Source organism: Acanthopagrus latus, chromosome 22, assembly GCF_904848185.1.
Source record: "Acanthopagrus latus isolate v.2019 chromosome 22, fAcaLat1.1, whole genome shotgun sequence".
Lineage (NCBI taxonomy): Eukaryota > Metazoa > Chordata > Actinopteri > Spariformes > Sparidae > Acanthopagrus > Acanthopagrus latus.
This window is the reverse complement of record NC_051060.1, coordinates 4,443,203-4,462,690: the sequence shown is the minus strand read 5'-3', so window position 1 is coordinate 4,462,690 and position 19,488 is coordinate 4,443,203. Positions and strand designations below refer to the sequence as shown.

At 41.5% G+C, this 19,488-nt stretch overlaps 1 protein-coding gene across 1 annotated transcript in view; it reads right to left on the bottom strand.

Moving 5' to 3' along the window:
* Nucleotides 1-2,153: 2,153 nt before the first annotated feature.
* The window catches only part of cnih3 (cornichon family AMPA receptor auxiliary protein 3), an 87,192-nt gene continuing 69,857 nt past the window's right edge, over nucleotides 2,154-19,488 (bottom strand). Inside the window, 2 exon segments of the mRNA XM_037087452.1 lie at nucleotides 2,154-3,788; nucleotides 12,990-13,133. Of these exon segments, the coding sequence (XP_036943347.1) occupies nucleotides 3,761-3,788; nucleotides 12,990-13,133 (172 nt within the window). The 3' untranslated portion in view covers nucleotides 2,154-3,760.

Below are 19,488 nucleotides of genomic sequence, written 5' to 3'. Positions count from 1 at the left end.
AGGGCATTTATCAGATGCTTTTGTCCAAAGCAACAGTAATTCATATACGCATTCAAACACCGATGATGATGGCTGCCATGCAAGGTGCCGACCAGCACATCAGGAGCAGTTTGGGGTTCAGTATCTTGCCCAAGGACACTTCAACATGCAGACTAGGTGAATCGAACCAGCCTCCGTCTGATAACCTGACTCTGGCTCCACCCCTGATTCATAGCCGCCCCATTTTCAACCATAAGGATAATGTTGAACCTCTGGGCTATTTTCTGAGCACCTATAGCAACATGTAAGTGAAATATATCATTTGGTACCTGAGAAATTTGAAATGGCACAGATGGTGCCAAAATGTGCCATCATGGCACATCTCTAGTGACTCTGTTCTTAAACCTCTCTAATTTTGTTCTGATTCACTTTATTAGCATAAAAGTTGGCGGAGGTAATGTAGCTCCATCTTTCCTCAGGGAGTCTCATTCGAAAATTGTAATTCTTTTTAAAAAAAACATCTTTTTATGCTGTGTGCCAACCTCATTTACTCAGAACCAGCGACATATGTACAGTCAGTCTCTATGGATTTGTGTCAGTCGGATGGTATTTTATTCTTTTCTGTACATTAAGTTCTTCCCTAGAGATAGACTACTGTTCCCTTTGATTTAATTCAATCACTTCCTCCTCCTGTCCTGTCACATTAAAGCTCTACCTGGAGACTTGTAGGAAAGTAGAAGCAAGTGATGTGTTTGTCACTAAGGTTAGCTACAACTGTGTGCACACAAGTCCTTTTTGTGTTGAAACAAACAGTCAGTTAATGACATCCAGCACACAACGGTCAGTTAGTTTTTTAAAGTGTGTTCACCTGAAGACAGATTGGGTGTTTGAACGAAAACCTGCAGAGTCACAGCCTGTGTTGTCACATGGTAAAGTTCCTGACAGAATAACTGCTGCTCTTCTGTGACCCATGTCAGTCCATTCCAACAAAGCTGACTCACCATCCTGCCTTCACACTTTGGAAAGCTACGTGTTTGAACTCATCCTGAGTCACAAAGCCCATTTTTGCTGGGCCTTCGTGGGGAGAACGTACCAACACGCATCACTGAGCTTCAGTCTCATGCAGAGCGAGACTGGAATTTGGCTCCCTAACTGTGAAAAGTTGAAGAAACAAGAGTTTTGCAGACAAAAAAAACCTCGCGTTCCGGGCGGCTGAGCGCAGCGTGCCGGAGCCGAGGGACAAGAGCTCAATGTCATTTCACAGTTTTAAGAGGAGGGCTGGATGCTGGCAAGGATTTGGGGAAGAGAACGGAAACAGAGGGAGGTGGAGAGGAGGAGGTACGGGAGGGGGGCTAATCCAAATGCATCACTGCCAGACTGCACACACACACACACACACACACAACGAGGGGCCAAAAGGTCAGCAGTGTGTGTCTGGTTTAATTATGATGAAATGTATGCCAGTGATGTGGACAGCACCCAGGTGCGTACTGGGATGACAGGCTGTCACCAATCTGTCAGCAATGGTCTGCCACAGCTTGGACACTTGCTCAACTGTACACACACTCACACACACATGCATGGACACATGCACGCACACACACACTGCCGTTCACAATGACACAGGCACTCATATTTTAAGCATGGACATTGGTCAGTGTGTGCAATAGCTTACCATCTCCTATCCTGCGGCAAACTGACACTTATACAAGGAAAGGAACAACTTAATGTATTTGATACTGAATTTACAATGCACAAATTATTTTGAATCTGTATAATGTAAATGGGCATTGCATGTTTCCAAGATGTGTACTTTTGTGCCCAGCTGCAGAACCAGGTGCTACACACGCTCATTTCATTTTCTTCCTATTGTTTTATTTAACGCTTTTATCAAGTGCAGAAATATATGTATTCAAAACCTCAACATGCTGCGTGGACTTCAAGTGAATGCACACTCATTCAATTTGCCCCAAACCTCATTCCTCTCCTGTTCCCCTGCGGTGGTTATGAATCATATGCACAAGGAAACATATTAAAAGACAACACACTGTATAAGGAAAAGAAAAAAAAAAAAAACATATGGGGAGTGGAAGTGTGTATCTACAATTAAATAAAAACAGCAGAACTTTGATTTTAAAATACTTTATTTCATAAACAATATCTAAATTCAACTTGGTCGGTCACATACACAGTAAGGATAGAAAATGCTTGAGTTAGAATAAGAGAAAAAACAACAAGAATCGGGCATTCCCATCTGCTCCTTCAGTGGCGCCGGCTTACGAAGTGAGCTCGTGTGTGTGTGTGTGTGGCGATCTAAAGAGTGGTCTGGTGCTTAGAAAACTGTGCTACACGTGGAGGGTTCAGGTTCAAGCACCTGCCCTGCTGAAGTGCCCGTGAGCGAGACACTGAACTGATTGAAGCTGCAGGGGCGATGGCCCGTGGCAGTCGCATTATGTCACCATCTTGCTACAGTTGCGTTGAGACAAATCAGAGAAGACAAGTTTTGTTTTTTTTGTTTTTTTTCACATCCTCTGCTTTATCCGCTGCTCGTTCCCTTCCTATCATGGCGTGGTTTACACTGGAAAATGGCGTTTCGTTTTAAAATAGAGCGTGAAGACGAGCCCTCGGTATCTTGCAAATAGACGTAAATAAATCAGCTAAATACTGAAAAGACGACATTTTGGTCCGTGGTGTAAATCGAGCTAGAAAAGATTCACATTGTCTCCCCGTCTTCGGAACAGGGCAGGATAGTTCTTTTCATGTTGGAAGACCTTCACCTGTGTGGCTAGACTATCATAAATGGTCTCTAATATGTAGCCAAATATTGCGGAGTATTGTGCAAGACACTATTTGTGCAAAAAGAATGTGTGCTCCTCTACTATAAAAGCTTGGACAGGTGTCAGTTTGGAGATTCAGAAAAAAAAAACGTTTCCCACAATAGAACGACACTAGGACAACACTAAGAAGGCATTTGCTGTATAGGATACCTTTAGCTTTAGATCATAATTCAATTAGAAATGCCTTTTGTTAAAGAATACACCAAAAATGCACACGTCACAAAAGCCATTCACGTAATGTTAGAAAGGAAAAGCCCGGGGGGGGGGGGGGGGGATATCTGGCCACTCCGGTGTTTCCCCCTGAGCGCTCTCTTCTCTGTACAGTGTGATCCGTCCATCCACTCGTCCACCCATCCCTTCCTTTTCCTGACTCACCGGTGAAGCTACGGTCGGCGAGGCGTCGAGGAGGAATGACTCTGAGGGTCGGTGAGCTGTGCTGTGCTGTGCTGGGCCGGACAGTGCTTCACCATGCTGTGCCTGAGACAAACTGTGCAAACGCTACTGTGCTCTCCGTCCTCCGGGCTACCGGCGCTGCTACCGTACAGAGAGTATGGTAGCACTCCAGAGGAGGCTGCAGATGTGTGTGTGTGTGTGTGTGTGCGTGTGTGTGTTACAAACGTTGGCCAGGCAGTGATTAAACTCGGATCTCTCTCTATGACCAGTCAAACTGTAAACAGGAGTTTTAGTCTTCAGGTTTTATATACAGCTGAGCGTAAAACATGTCCGTCCTTCCGATTGGAGACTGAGCAGAAAAGGAGCTCCGGCCTCCATCCGGTTCGTCGCTTGGCTTTTCACAGCGACAAAATGTTCCTCCTTCACATCTTAAACTTTTACATTTCCTGTCTTTCCAGTTCGACACAACGGCAGTCTGTGTATCCCGAGGTGCTTTATTTATTTATTTATTTATTTTTTTGGATTCCCTCCAGTTGCTGATATATCAGTTGTTATGAGGTAACCAAGGAGTAGATCATACTGCAACACAAGAAGAAGAAGAAACAGGAGAGAGGAAGTGAGTCGACACTCGTGCGACTGGACAGGCGGGCGGGGGTTACGTAACACATCATTCATTGGGCTGTTTGAAGCATTCAGATAACAAGCACTGTGTGTGTGTTTCTGTGTGTGTGTGTGTGTGTGTGTGTGCGTGTGTGTTCAAACATTTCATTGATCCGTAGTTAGTTTTGCTGCTGAGTCATCTCAATACTGCTGTCTCAACCGCCTGCAGCTTTAGTTGGGGGTCTGTTTGTCTACTTGAAAGCTGTGGACTTATTTATTTCAGCTGCTGACAGTTACCTTTTAGATGTGACGTCCCTTTCAAGCTCCTCTGTCCAAATCTGCATTACTCAGAGTCACGCTGTGTTCACATATACTGTTAAAGCTTGCGTTATGCTTGTCATCGAGGTGCACGGATCAGTGTGGAGTTCTTCCCACAGTATGTGCAGGGACCGTGAGGAATCCCACCATGCTTAGCGCCTTCCAACAGAGTCACTCTGTGATTAATCGCGCCACGGCCATTATGATAGTAATGGATCAGGGCACAATTAAGTAACTTTTCGATTCGATTCAAGCAACCAGAGTGGTACTCTGTAGAGTTAAAGGGGACATTTAACATTTTAACATTCGCATTTAATGTTCTGGATCTAGTCCTCATAGATACCGTCGACCTTGATGACATCTGATTTTTGCATCAAGATCCACGCACTGTTCACAAAAAACATGCGACCGGAACACACCCTATCTCAAAATACAAATGACAGTAGTGACTGGATACGTCACATTATCCGTTAATCGGTCTATTCTGAGCTGAGTTTCAGTTTCAGGGACATCTGTTCGCTAGGCCTTGTTTTGTGTGTATTCCTGCTGAACAACCAACCGACGGACACAAGTAAAGAAAACGCTCTTGGCCAAAGGGAGCGAAACATTTAGAGGTCTGCTCCGGTGTGAGGAGAGGTCGATTTAACAGAATACTTTCAATCACTGACAAACTATTTTTAGCAATAGTGGAAAAATCGAAAGGCTGGCCGTCATTTTGACAGAATAAGACTCTGTGGGTGATCTACAGTGACGTCGGTAATTTACACTCAACACTGTCAATAACATGTAGACCACCCCCCCTTGCTACATTGATCCTGACACTGTTGTTAGTATTAAGATGGAGCTCAGTGCTCAACAGACTGTTTCTACACTGTACTTTTATGTTAATAAAACATCTGAAGACTTCTTTCACCACTGGTAATTCATCACCATCAACACTGAAGCTGATAATTGGACTGTTGGGGCCGTTGTGACAGCTTTCCAGAGTTGTAAACTCTTGACTCTTAGTATTATGCACTAGTTTGGCATCCTGCTCAGAATGCAGCTGCTTTTGAAAGCTTTTCTTCAGGGCAGAGAAAGTAAAGTTCAGCCTTTCAGAAGAACACTGGCTGATGTAAACTTATTTTATTCCAATCGGTCGATGACAGGAGATACAACGATTTGTGTTTCTCAAAACAACAACAACAACGACAAAAAAAGATTACTGTAATAACTGAGTGTTGTTAAATACTGCAGTCTCTAAAGTGATGCTAAAATGAGCAGATTCTTTGCTCACATAAAGCTTTCTGCAATGTTTCGTCACACAATAAAAGAGTATGTGTGAACACAGCCATGAGTGTAGAAACACCGGTGTACATTTAATTTAGTTAAAATCTGCGCTGATCATTTTATCTTGACGTCTGTGATGTTCCAAACCACTCACTGTGTGTGGCTGCAGAAACACTCCAGCAATACGTTTGACCACACCTTTACACAGCATCACTGACAGTCACTGAGCCACGCTGACAATACTGAAGACAGTCTGAAGGCTTATTATCTGCAGCAACACACAGTGGTTTAAGAGGATCCTCCTCTGGAGTACAAGTCATAGAATTAGTGTATTACTTTTCCAAATTGATTTGATTTATTTAATGTTGCATTTGTTGAGTGCCCAGAGTAGACTAGCTAAATAAAATAAGATTTAAAAACATAATAAATACTGTGACAAACCATCTTGAAATACAGTTTTCAAAACACATTAAAACTGTAATAATACACTGTTGTTTCTGTTCATTAACTTCTACGTTGACTGTCTTGATATTGATAGTCTTTTTTTTTTTCTTTTCTACATTTTTAGGTTTTTACCATGACCTAAAAGTGTAAAAACAACAATCCTTCCTAGCATGTTTGTGCTGTTTGATTCATTTCAGCTGTAGAGATGTTGCCACTGAATGCAAAAGAAAAAAAAGCAGAAGCAGATGAGCATCATGTAATGCAAATGAGCATGTATATAAGCTGTAAAGCGGACATTGCTTAGTGACGAAGTGATTTCCTCCTTCCATTTTTTCTTTCTTTCTTTCTTTTTTTTTTTTTGACCAAAGCCACAGCGATGTGTGATGTTTACCTGAAAGAAAGAAAGGCGATTAATAAGGGACGGCGTGACACAGAAACAGCCACAGATTGGGGATCCGACACTTGTCTCACTGAGCTGCGACTTGACAAGAACAGATAGGCACCTCGCTGACAGTAACTAATGCGTCCCGGCGTTTGTATTCATCCCCGAGGCCTTTCGGTGCTCCTAACACCTCCGTTAATCTCTGCTGGTGAGAAGACTGCAAGTTCACTCTGTTGACTCATGAATATCCATGGACGGAAGAGAAAAATGCGATGCAGAGAGAGAGAGAGAGAGAGAGAGAGAGAGAGGAGAGGATATACAGTGTGTGAGGAGGAAGACAGACAGATCAAGAGTGAAAGGCTGCTGCCTCCTCGGAGACTTGACCTCCTCCCATTAAAACCTTCGGCGAACCGGCTCCTTCATTAGTAGATTGACTTGTAGCTCTTTAAATTACAGCTCCTTCACTTTCGCAGCCTAATTAGACATTAACTAAACATAATATATGCTAAAATATGACTTGTTATATGAAATGGTGCAGCAAAGAGGAGAACCGGCACTTGGGTCTGTGTGATTATGGGGGAAATATAATGCTGTTCAATTTGCGATATATTAATTATGTATCATATTATCTTTATGTAAGGGGGGGGAGGGGAAAGCCTTTGGACACAATCATATGTTCGAAATGAGTAACAGCCGTTCTTTCAAAACAAATGTGTTATAATAATGTATTTTCGAAAACCATACATGATATTTTAACGTTGAATCACTCAGACCCTCTGCGTTGGTTTGATTTTGTATGTCCAGGGGGGCTGGATGCTGTTATCAAGTGTCACCAGCCATTAGACTAGGGACTGTACTAGAAATGTGTCCAAGTTCAATTAAGTCCCCTTGAATAGTAGGGCCACTAAGGCGAGGTGAATTAGTGCTGAACACGTGCTCTTCACATGACACATATTACAGTCGTATTACACAGCCGGCGTCGGCGAGGTCCCATCCAATTACCGTGGCTCTAATTAGAGTGTAGCATGTGTGCGTGCGAGGTGAAACACAAAGGGAAGGCAAATCAAATTACATTCACCTGTTATGCAATTTTCACTGGACAATAATCCGTGTCCACAACATCTAATGAGGACTACGCAGTGTTATTCTTCATTCACTTTTTATTATTATTATCATTTTTTTAACAGAGAGCCAAACGCAGCTGTGTCCAGACTTGTTAAACAATAAATGTTGATGGTGGTGATATTTTTTTTTTAAACGTTCAAGTGTCAGAATGCCACTCCACTCCACTTTCAATATGTCTAATAACACTTTACTTAAAATAAAACTACTGGTTAACACATTTTATCGCTTGAAGCTAATTAAGATGGACTGTGGCGTCATTATATGTTGAACGGATACACATGCATGCGCATCACGCTGTACGTTGTAGGCATAACTGACTATCGGGAGAATGACATTTTTGATAAATAATACTCAGTAATGGGGATATAATGACTAAGTGTGTAAAGTCAAGTGTTAGGGATGAGTCTGGTAAGGTAAGTAAATTACATCACTTTACTGTAATGCAGCCTTTAAAACCAGGATTTATGTCATTACACCATGTAATGGTGGGGAACATAAATGTGTGTGTACTAAAGTGTGCAGGCAACAGTCCAGTGTGTGTCAAGATATTTTAATCAAATGTTGTTTTTTCAGTCTGTATCAAAGTGGTGGACCAACAGACCGACAATGCTGGTTGGTCCAAATACTTCACAGCTATGTGGTTGATATATTGCAATTAATGATATAAGGTTAAAAGGTCATTAATACTGGATTATTTAACTGGAAAATTCCAGTTTCTGAAACTGATAATTCCTGATTGTTTGGCCTGGAGACGATTCACAATTCTATTCTGCATGACTGAACTATAAATACACAGCAACCGCTCCCGACGGTGCACTGATGTTAGACAGTGTTTGAGTTTCAGTTTTGGTCTTCTTTGGAAGTTTCTCGCCCCATTAATGTTAATTAACCGTAGCTGATATAATCCGCTGCCGGCATTGTTTGTTCTTTTAATCAGCCGGTGCGACGGACCAACAACATGACATCACCAAAAGGCTAACTCGACTTGCTAACTTCTTGTCATGCTGAAGCAAATATGTTCTTTGAGAAGTCCACATTTTCCTATAAAAACAACCTATTAATGCCGTTTGCAACATATATCTAAATGTAATCTAATCCACTGTCTAACACATATACTTCACTGAACAGTGGATGAGCACATTTGCTTCTGCTTCACTGGAAAATGCAGCGTGTTTTCATGACTACAAATTGGTCTATAGTACAGCAGCTGTGCCAGTGAAAACACAATAATCAAAACAGATGGATTTACCGACGAAGTTACTCATCTCCATACATATGTATGACTTTAGAAATGCACACATGTTTATGATTTTACCTTAATTAAGGAATAATTTATGATAAGGCCATCCACTGCCTGTAAAAGAAAAAAAAAATCATATCTTGCGCTCTCCTTTAATGACAGATGTCGCCTATTTCATGTTCCATTAGCGTTTAACAGCTGTCTAGCTAATGAGCCGAGGTTAACCTTGTGCGTGCCTGTGTGTGTGTGTGTGCTTGTGTGTATGTTTGTAAGTGTGTTTGTGAGCAAATAGAAAGGCCAGATTTTCATGCCCGGGAGGATGGGGAGGACAACAAATACGATACAGAGGTTAGACCCGTGAGTGTAGGTCAGGAAAGCAGACAGGAAGCAGCAAGCAACCACAGGGAGGGTTAAACCAAGCTGATAGAAAAGACAGGCATGTATCTTGTGAGGGAAATGTATTAGTCACTTGGGTGCATCACACTTCGCACAGCAGCCCTGTGACAGGAAGGAACTGAGGAGAGGAAAGGGAAGAAGTTGGAAGGTAAAGGTCAAAGGTCACGTTCTGAGGGGGAAACTTCCATTTGTCAGACAGGGCTTCATTATCAGGCAGTGTCAGAGGAGCTACAGCTGAGGAGGCTGAGACAGCACAGAGTCATCAGGCACTGACCGACAGGTAGGAACTGTCAAGACTAACACGAATGTTGTCTCTCAGGTTTTACACTGAGACAAAATATGACACGTGTGCACTGGTGTCTTCTTCTTGATCTATTCATAATTATTCATTGAGGAACTGAATTTACTTAGTGCACAAATATATGTCAGAAAGGTGAATTTAGACATTTAGCCCAGGCGCGCTCAGTGCCTCTGTCCTCCTGCTGTGCCCCGTCGGACTAAATCAAGAGTTAGAGGGCAATTCCACTGGATCATCTGCAGCAGATAAGCTTCACCGAGCAACCAAAAAGGATTTCAAATCACCTGTCACACAGGTGTGGAGGTGAGCGCTCAGGTGGAGCCGTGTGTCCATCTGTGTGTCTGCAGTTTCATTACGTGCACACATCATGGGGTGTGGTGCCTGTGTGTGTGTGTGTGTGTGTGTTGGCAGTAAGATTTATTGTGAGGGCGTGAAGGATCTTTTAGGTCACAGATGCAGGCAAGCGATACTGGATAGTGTGCTCGGGTTTTGGGGAGCAGTGACAAAGAAGGGTCGGCGTCACAGGGTAAGAAAACAGAACCAGGGCCTCGCGAAGCAGGTTTCAGATCGTATCACTCCCAGTTCCATCAGTTCTATACACTCACACACAATATAAACTCATTTAATATTGGCTCACTGACCATCACTCCAGTCTCTAAACTCTGAAATAAAAATCGGAGTAATTGCTGAGATGTGGTTATATGGCCGCATCTCTAGAAGCAAATCAACTTAGGGACTTTATCAACTTTGCATGTCATTTAATGATTATTAGGCTTCCATATCATGAGGTCATCAATATTATGCTTCAGCTTTATGTTTTTCAACAGTAGTTCATGTAAGCGAAAGTAATTCAGCGGTATCGAGACAAACTATTATAGTTTAAGAGCTGTTTTCTTTGTTTGTTATTCTAGTTAAATAATACCTTTTCTCATACGGTTAGATTACTGTTACACCACCCCATCAGGTGTGTGCAGAAATCCGAGAGCAGACTTTTTTTTTGCCTTTTTTCTGAAGGCTAAAGGTCAACAAATACAGATTGAAGCAGAATATTCCGGTATGTTGTAATCCATACAATATACCTACCATAATGGTATGTTAGATATGTTTATTTCAATAAACATATTAATATAATACTTTATGTTTTATTCACAAAAATAAGGGAAGGTATGTGAATTAAATGGCTAAATTAACCAGTTGATGGCCAGGGAGCCTTTGATTGAATATCATGATAAGAGTTACAAAGATCACACCATGGTAAATATCTTTAAAGTAAAAAAAAAAGTGAATTAATTAATAAATAAGAATTTCCAGAAACCCGCCCAATTGAATCTGATGGAATTGGAAGTGAATGAGTCATTGCCCTGCTTCGTGGCAAAGTACCTCACTGCTGCTGCTGCTGCTGCTGCTGCTGCTGCTGCCAGGGGTCTCTAAAACAGCAGAGTCCAGATGAGCTAGAGCAGGATGGGATGGAGTGAAATGGAGAAGCAAGATGAAATAAGTTCACGGTGAATGCTTGTTTCACTACCACAGACAGTCAGGGTTCAGTGTCCAGTGAGGCCCGAGGGCACACGACAACCTGGTCCCCCGAACCGTAATGTAAAGCTGCACCCTGCGTGGGGCTTTCTGAAAGAGATCGAGGTTAAGTCACACCAGCCCTTTCGTAAAATATATTTTAGTGCATCAACTAGAAACATGACAGTGGTACTTTAAATCACTTCTGAGCTAAATTATATAAAGTACATATTTCATTTATTAATAAACTAAAAACCACCAGCATGGCCCGGCAAATAACGAAGTTCTTGCTCACTGAACCTACAACACACTTCTACGGATTGATGTAGGCATGAAAATGGATGTGATACAGTTTGTATGAGCATAAAGCACAAGCTCTTTTTCTTTCCCTTTAACCATATTTTTTTACCACTCTACCATGCCAGGAGGGAGAATACAGTATTCCTGTTGTCTATAGTATTTGTGATATTTAACAATTGTTGTCAGTGGAAAAAAAATCTTTAGTCTTTTAAACCTGAAAAGTTTTCAATCTGCGTCTTGTGTACTTATTTCAGTAAACTCAGGAAATGAGGTAATAAGTTGTATTTCAATCCATGTAGTTATGTGTTGAAGATGTATCTTCCTTATCTCAGTACATGATGATATTGAATCACAATAGCTTAGCGGTAAGAAAAAGGTGCTTTTGCCAAGAGAATGAGGTCGGGTTTATTGCACAATTTTCTAACAGTTCACTGAATCTTTGAAAATATAAGAATCAACTAGAAGCAGCACCTCATCTGCAAGCGGTATGTCACGTTTAGGACGTCATTTCAGGTTATGTATAGAGATTCTACTCTTTATCAAAAGAAGCAGAGTAAGAACATCACTTGACGTATTATCCATGATGTTGCTTTTCTACCTGTGCGGTATTGCTGTGATAAACATATTCACACCGTAATTACGAAAAGAACCTGTAACAAGACACACCAACATCACATCATTCCTGCACAGCAATCGGACAACAAGGCATCTGTTCAATGTTTACTCACAGCATTATCACACACATACAAGAACAACTCCATGTTAAAGTTGCAATCCTTTTGTTTTTTTTGTGATATGGAATAATCATCAAAAATTGTTGAAAGAAAAAATATTACTCTTGGAGCTCAGTCATCAAAAAAAAAAAAAATAAATAACAACAAAAAAACAAAAAACAGAATTCGTAGCTGAGATGGCTCCAAAAAAATCTCAAGCTAGTTTAAAGCTAAAATCCCATATAGCCACAACAGTCCTCTGTGGCAAATGAATAGTTAATGTTGTACAGATCAGGATCAAGAGAACTGTGGTGCCTATATGGAAGATCACTGGGGGTCATTCTTTCTCAATTTACGATAAAAGCACAAAAGGTAAAAAATATATATATATATATAAGGATTGTACCTTTAAGTGTTCCATTGATAAGACCTATTAGAGGGATATTTCCAGGTTCCACACACTGCAGCACCCACATGACACATGGAACAAGAATCCGCAGTCATTAATAACATTATTAGACATGGACAGGAACAGTGTGCATTATTATCATATAACAGTCAAATGTTTTAGCAAAAAAAAAAAAAACTAAAGCGAGGCAGCTCTTAAAACAATGCAAAGGCAATTTACAAAAAAAAACAAAAAGACATAATAATTCACAGGGTTATGTACAAAACACAAGATATTTAACATTTAACTGATGCATAGCAGATTAATCCTTTGTCCAGCTGAGCATTCTCGTCGTGCTTGTCAATGAAGTAAAGAATCAGATTCTCTCAACATCACATGCATTAGCAGCACTGGGTCCTAACAGTAAGCTTTGACTAACCTGACGGATCTACGCTATGTCACAGAACTTGCATGTGATTGCCAGAGAAATGGTTACTTTATTCAGTGATTTGCACTCGCATCGCCTCAGAGCTGGGAAATCAAACCGAGTTATATGACCACGTGATGGCGGGAGGGTTGGAATCAAACACAGGATGTGAGTGTTCATTTTCACATTTTCCAGCCTTTAGTTTTTTATCATTTCCTTTAAAAAAAACAGGCATATTTAATTTGTTTTTAAGTAGCTTCAGTTCAGTTGCAATGTTTTTACTTTAGCTGTTGTAATCAGATTAATGTAATCTCTTTACATGTAATCCAATTATGCCCACTCCCCCACACTGCCCGTCAAGTGCTCACCAGTAAAGATAGTAGAAGAAGGAGAGGACAAAAAAGGACAGCTTGCACCAGGCCTCCTTCAGGCAGAACTTGAGCGTGTCGCCGTTCATCACGGATGCCGGGTCGTAGAGCAGCTCCTTAGTGTCCGTTGGAGAATGAAAGTACCTACCACAGAGGGCAAAGACCACATCGCGGGTAGTTGACCCGTTCCAGACCACGGGGGGGGGGGAAGGGAGGGAGGCAGGGGGAGATGATGGGAGGAAATGGGGAATAGTATGGAAAAAATGGCATGATGAGTTAGGCGGACACTATCATGCAGCAGACGTGGGCGAAATAGTAATTGAATATGTTTGTGGAGACGGACCGTTTGCTAAACCCCTTCCCTGGAAAGTGGCTGTCCGTAGTTTGGCCACGAAAGGTCTGACAAGCCTTGGATTTATACCCATTTTGAAGCGGCTGGCTAATAAGGAATGAACTGAGCAGTCTATCTACTATTTTGTTAGTTGAAAATGCATGATAACAAGTTTACTGTCTTCTATAGAACGTTGCCATTACTTTCTTAGTCAAAGAGCATGCCATAAGCCAAGTATTTCATTTTTTTTGTGCCTCTCAGTTAAAAAAGTAGCAGTAGCACTTGGGAGCCAGAATGCTAGACGGCTTTATCAGAGTTTACAGTAACGTTGGCAGCCTTTTTAGCTTGTCTGACTAAAATATAGGCCACATAATGATAAATTGCTTGTTTAAGTTTGTACAGTAATATACAGTAAGTGCATATCTAAAAGTCTTTTACAAGGTTCTTGAGAAAATTCAGATCCAGATCACACCTGTAATGTCATTGGCTAGCTTAGAGCTGTTCAATCTGCATACTGTTTACTACTAGTGATATCACTTTCCAATTGCTGTGGGCTATGGCAAAATACAAAAACTTGACAGGCGCATTTGAAGAGAGAAGGGCTTAGCAATGACTCCACTGGGCAAATTGTTTGGATTATCTTGTGGTACAAAATATTGAAGTTCCACACAAGATAATGAAAAAAAAGTAGGATTGAATATTTGAATGTGTATTCAAATATATTTTCACCCAGGTCGGTTATGCAGCTTTGAAGGTATCAGGTCTGGGGTCCGTTCTAAGTTTCTAAATCTAGTCAGCTCTGTGCAGGAAGTGAAAACAACTCAAACGGCTGTTGCTAAAAATCAGCCAAACAACGATTTTTATTTATTCATTTATTTTTATCAATAAGACTTTGGGATTAATTTTCAGTGAAGCTTTTCCTCCCATTTCAAATCAAAACTGAAAGCTGAAGAGAAAATCCCCCCTATAAAAGACTGTGTGTGTTTTTTGCTCAGCTTTTAGCATAATCAATATTTGTAAACACAAGCGTCTCTCTCTCTCTCTCGAAGCTGTGTGAAGATGAAGATGTGCAGTGTCACCAAAACACACACAAAAAAAACCTGCCGCTGATTAATAGCGGGGCGGGTTTGGGGAATTGTAAGACGTTTCCTGGAGCTTTCGCATCCCCAGCGAGACTTATTTCAGCGGGGCTGTTAGATTTATGAAACGGAAAATATGTCATGCTAAAAAACGAGTACTCAAGGAGAGCCATCGCGAGGAAACACGAAGAGGGAATCTCCCATGCTGCCTGTTGTCGAGAGAGAGAGAGGGGGATGTTTATGTTTCGGTACACAACTGCCTCATTACTGTTTATAGGGGGAACTCTATCTTTGACGGACCCCGGAGCTGATGCAAAATGAGCAGAATTCTGTAACAATGGTTAACTGTACGTTCATGTAACAGACCAGTTGCATCACGATGGCGACTGCCGGTTTACTTTCCACTCATTTGAGCCCATCGCAGATACATTCAAATCCGTGTTTTGGAGGGTATGATGGGTAATGCAGTCCGAGCAAGATGCTGCCGTCGACATGCACGTGGTCTGTTCGGTCTTAACACATGTTGACAGATGGTTCAACCATGTCCACGCTGTATGCTGTTTCATGTAGGTTGAGCTGTACACGACTGTGAAATGCCCATACACTTTGGCTGTCATGAATTACATTAGGATGTACATTCACTAATTCACTCCCGTTGACAGGTGACTCATGCATGCATGAAATCCTCACGATGCAAGCTGAAAATGCATCCCGATGTATTTTGAGTCCGACAGAAAGGGTTTTCGCAATGAGTAACTGGATGTAACTGCCATGTATGTCTACGGAAGATACATGCACAAATGACTGATGGTGAGGTTAGCAGAGATCACAGCTGTCAGCAAACAAGCAGCTGCGCACGGTTAGCTGATAAAATGTCGATAATGATGATAGAAGAAGGAGCTGTTCACATGGTTAATCCACAATTCCCCCAGAGAGAAGGTATCAGTCACTGGACAAACACTTCCTGCTTTACAGTACGTCATAGGTACACGAGGACGCTCAGTGTTGAGAAATCCCCCACATTATGCTCACACAGAAACACACACACACACACACACACACACGCACACAGATTTTGAAAAAGATTCAGCTGGCAACCAAATCAGTCTAAGAAAGTACAGCGCTACATGGCCAGCGCTTCTTGGAATTTCCCTCTTCGCCCCCACATTCACATATTGTGAGATCTTTCTGCCTGGCATAAACTTGCCTTTTTATTTTTTAATTTTTTAATAAACAATGCACCATGAATGGACCGGCCACTTCTATCCGCAAAGACTTTACGGTTTCTCTGCTGACGCCAGGAGCATACACACTCGTATGCCCATTTGTACACTGAAACAGTAGTTCTTGAGTGGCTACAGAAGAGCACGTTCGAACGTGTTTCCAGTGAAAGAGTGACATTTCTGGTTGAAAAAGGTTGTAGCTTTTCAAGACACCCTCATCAATTGACAAACTTAGAGAGATGAAGCTTTACTTTTGCATCAGATATTTATACATGGGATGAAAACTGTTCCTGATCAGTTATAGTGGCTATAATTTCCCCCATAAACAATAGGTTGCATGATCCCATCTGACACTAGCATGTACTCCAACTCACACATCGAAGGTTACACCCCTCTACTTTTACCCATGTTTGCCTGACAATCTCCACTGCCATCTAATTAAAGGGTCAGGTCACCCAAATAAACACACATACTTTTTAATGCAGAGTGTTTTGATTTCATACAATGAGGCTGAGATATCCCTCCCTTGACATTCATAATTCGACTGTGGGTAAATAGGCATAATGCGAAATCGCATTCAGCGGTAACGCGTCTTTCCCGAAATAATGTCCCAGTTACGCTGAACCAGTCAGACATTGTAAGCTCCCACTCAGACTCGAACTGAGACATCAGCAATGTTCCCATAAATTTTGTGCTTTGGGGGATTTAAAAAGGAAGTATAATGCTGCCTTGGACTCAGCGAGTTATGCTTTGATCCGTATTTGTTTTCATTTTGGCAAACTGGCACCACTGAATGGATGCCAAACTAGCTGTTGGTGGTTCCTGATTGCATTAATAAAGGAGGAACGCACGGCTATTTATGAAGTACATCGATACTGAAGAAAACTAGAAGAATTACGATTCTCAGGCAAAGTTTGGGGTTGTAAGTGCTTATGATTCATATGCAGGAGTAATGATATCTTCTGGTAACATGTAACTGTAGAAAAATATGCGTATCATGTCTTTGTGTTCAGAGTTGACAGAGATATGACTCAGACATGGATGGATTTTGATGTAAACTGCAGCAAACTGGCGCTAAGCCTTTTAGCTGTATTTCTTCCATGAACAGCCCGTCACAGCCACAGTGCACCTCGGACAGTGTTGGTGATTCAGCCGAGGTCAAAACTAAAATCATTAGCTTCCTGTTGTTATTAGATCGCCAAAATGCAACTTACTCTGAACATTTCAGTGGAACTACTTTGAAAGATTCACTGCTGTCACAGCAAACATTTGCTCATTACAGAGTAACTGGTACAAAGTCTCTGGAAAGACATAGTTTTTAATGCTTCGAGTACTGCAGAAAGGTAGAGAGATCAAACTATAGCTCGACTAAAACCTTAAAAGAAATTTAGTTTTTGTTCCAGGGCCCTAAACTTACATGTTGTGCAAAAGATTCATTACCAAAGGTTTTGGGATCGGTCGAGTAGATGACCTCAGCTGACAGCTGCGACACGGCTGTAATGGCTGCAATTTTATCTTTTGGCGCAGCTCCGGGTGTCAAATTTACTTCGACTTAAAGTGCTTGTTTTTATCACTGACAGGCTATTTGAAGCGTCTGAAAACATGATTGGAACATGGGAATGATTCCTACTCAGATGGACCTTTTTTTTTTTAAGAGTAAGTTCTTTTTTTTCGTTTAACCAGAAACACAAGTTCTGCCACAGGAGAAGTCTAACTCTGTAATCTGTGAGAACGATTGTGGAAATGTGAATTTGAGGTGGGAAGCTGACTTTACCTGAGTTTACTTGGAGGAGCTGTCGGCAAGACCTTAGAATAACCTCAGTCAGTGGCAAAAACAAGCACTTTAAGTGGACAGTGGCCAGCTGAGGTGATCAACCGGCCCGATCCAAAAACTTTTGGCAATCAATCATTTACACGCCTTAAAATGTACGTTTAGGGCCCTGGTTTAAAAATACTGTTAATTTGCTGAGCCAAAAACATTTCAACCTGTCTACATAATATCAGAAGTAAGTCCTGAAGCCTCCACGACCCAGCCTTTAACAGAGGCCTTAATGGGAAAGTAATGGTGTTCCTGGATACAAGACATCCTTCAGTACAAGTTTATATTGACAAACTGCTGAGGCTGCTGGCAAGGTTGTCAATGTGGTCTTAATGCAGCCTCCTCTGCCCAGCTACACATCCGGTCACACACAGACCAATCCATGTATATTGCTGATCACATACTGTATGTATCCATGAAGTATGTGTTTAAATAGCTCAGCATCAATGTCTCCCCTCCCTCCCTCCCTCTCCTCTGTATCACCTTGTCAATATTAGATCTCTCTCCTATCACTCACCGGCTCTTTCTCCTGCCTCGCCGTCCTGCCTCCTGCTACTTTCTCCTTCATTTTCCACCCTCCTCCATCTCTGTCTAACCCACTCTCTCTCTCTCTCTCTCTCTCTCTCTCTCTTCCTTTTCCTTGTCTTCTCATCTCTCAGCTGCGCAGGAAGCAGCATCTGTAGCCGGTGGGCATCTGGCACAGTCTCCAATTAATGAGACAGCAAGATGTTTTCCTCTCCTCTCCTCTCCTCTCCTCTCTTCTCCTCTCCTCTCCTCTCCTCTCCTCTCCTCTCCTCTCCTCTCCTCTCCTCTCCTCTCACGAGCACATAAGCTTAAACCAATCAGGCGGCCAGCAGTCTACGACTAACCTCCACCGGCGGGAAGAACAACAACAAAGACCGAAACACACAAAGAAGGAGCAGCAGATCACTGACTGGTGACCTGTTTTTCAGAGGCTGGAGACTAATGTACTTGCTTTGAACCGTTCGTTTATTACACTTATTTCTCTGTTCCATAGAGCTCCATTGTTGCCCAGAATCCACACCGGTGCACTGGGTGACGTGTTACTTTATTGCTATGAACACACACCGGTGTCGGTTATTATGACTTAGTCCAGCAAATGCAGTTCTACTGCCATAACCTTTCATTAGTGAAGCAAATGTGTGTTCATTTTTAACATGAACAATGTCATAAATACAACATCTGGGGCATTACTGTCATGTGCAGTTGTTTTTGAACGGAGGACATCTTTGGAATTTTCACTGATAGCCTTTCTAAACCTATTCTTAATTCAAATTCTAAATGCAGATCCATAAACTAATCTAATCAAAACACATCTAAAAAGCCAAAGTGCCATCATATCCCATTATAAGACCAAAATCAGTGATACGTTTTGCCATACTTCCCGACATTTTCTGTGGCTATCAGCTCCAAACCCATTTGTTCCTACTACATACAAAGTCTGTATCAAAGTGTCACGAATACAAGGTTCTATTTGTGGAGTAAAAACACAGTAATTACCTAAAACAGCTGGGCGCTGTACTTTTTTTTTTTTTTTCTCACAACTGTTCCTCCAACAGACACTATTTGTCACAACAGAGATTATTTACAGCAGCAGAACAGTGTATGATGCACTAACTGAGAAAAGAAAAACAGCACATTCTCAGTTCCAATGTATCAAATACAGCAGCTTGCTCACCTTAATCTTGACACTGCAACATTCTTCCTCTACCTTGACTGTCAGTTTTGCAGGTCAAGGGCTCTGCAGTCAAGTTAAGCACAGCAACTACTTGCAAGGTTGGGTCAGGATTTGAAAAAAAAAAAAAAAAAATGCTGACAGACATTTCACTTATTCTGACAAGGTTGGGTTAGGTTAAGGCACAAAAACCTCAACAAAACTGCTCGGTTAAGTTTAGGAAAAGATTCCACTTTTTGTTAAAAGTCAGTTGGTCATATCACTTACCCAACATAATTTATATTAACAATAACTTAAATAGCTTAATTATGCAACATAATCTAAAAACAAATCAATGTTAATGCTTGATCC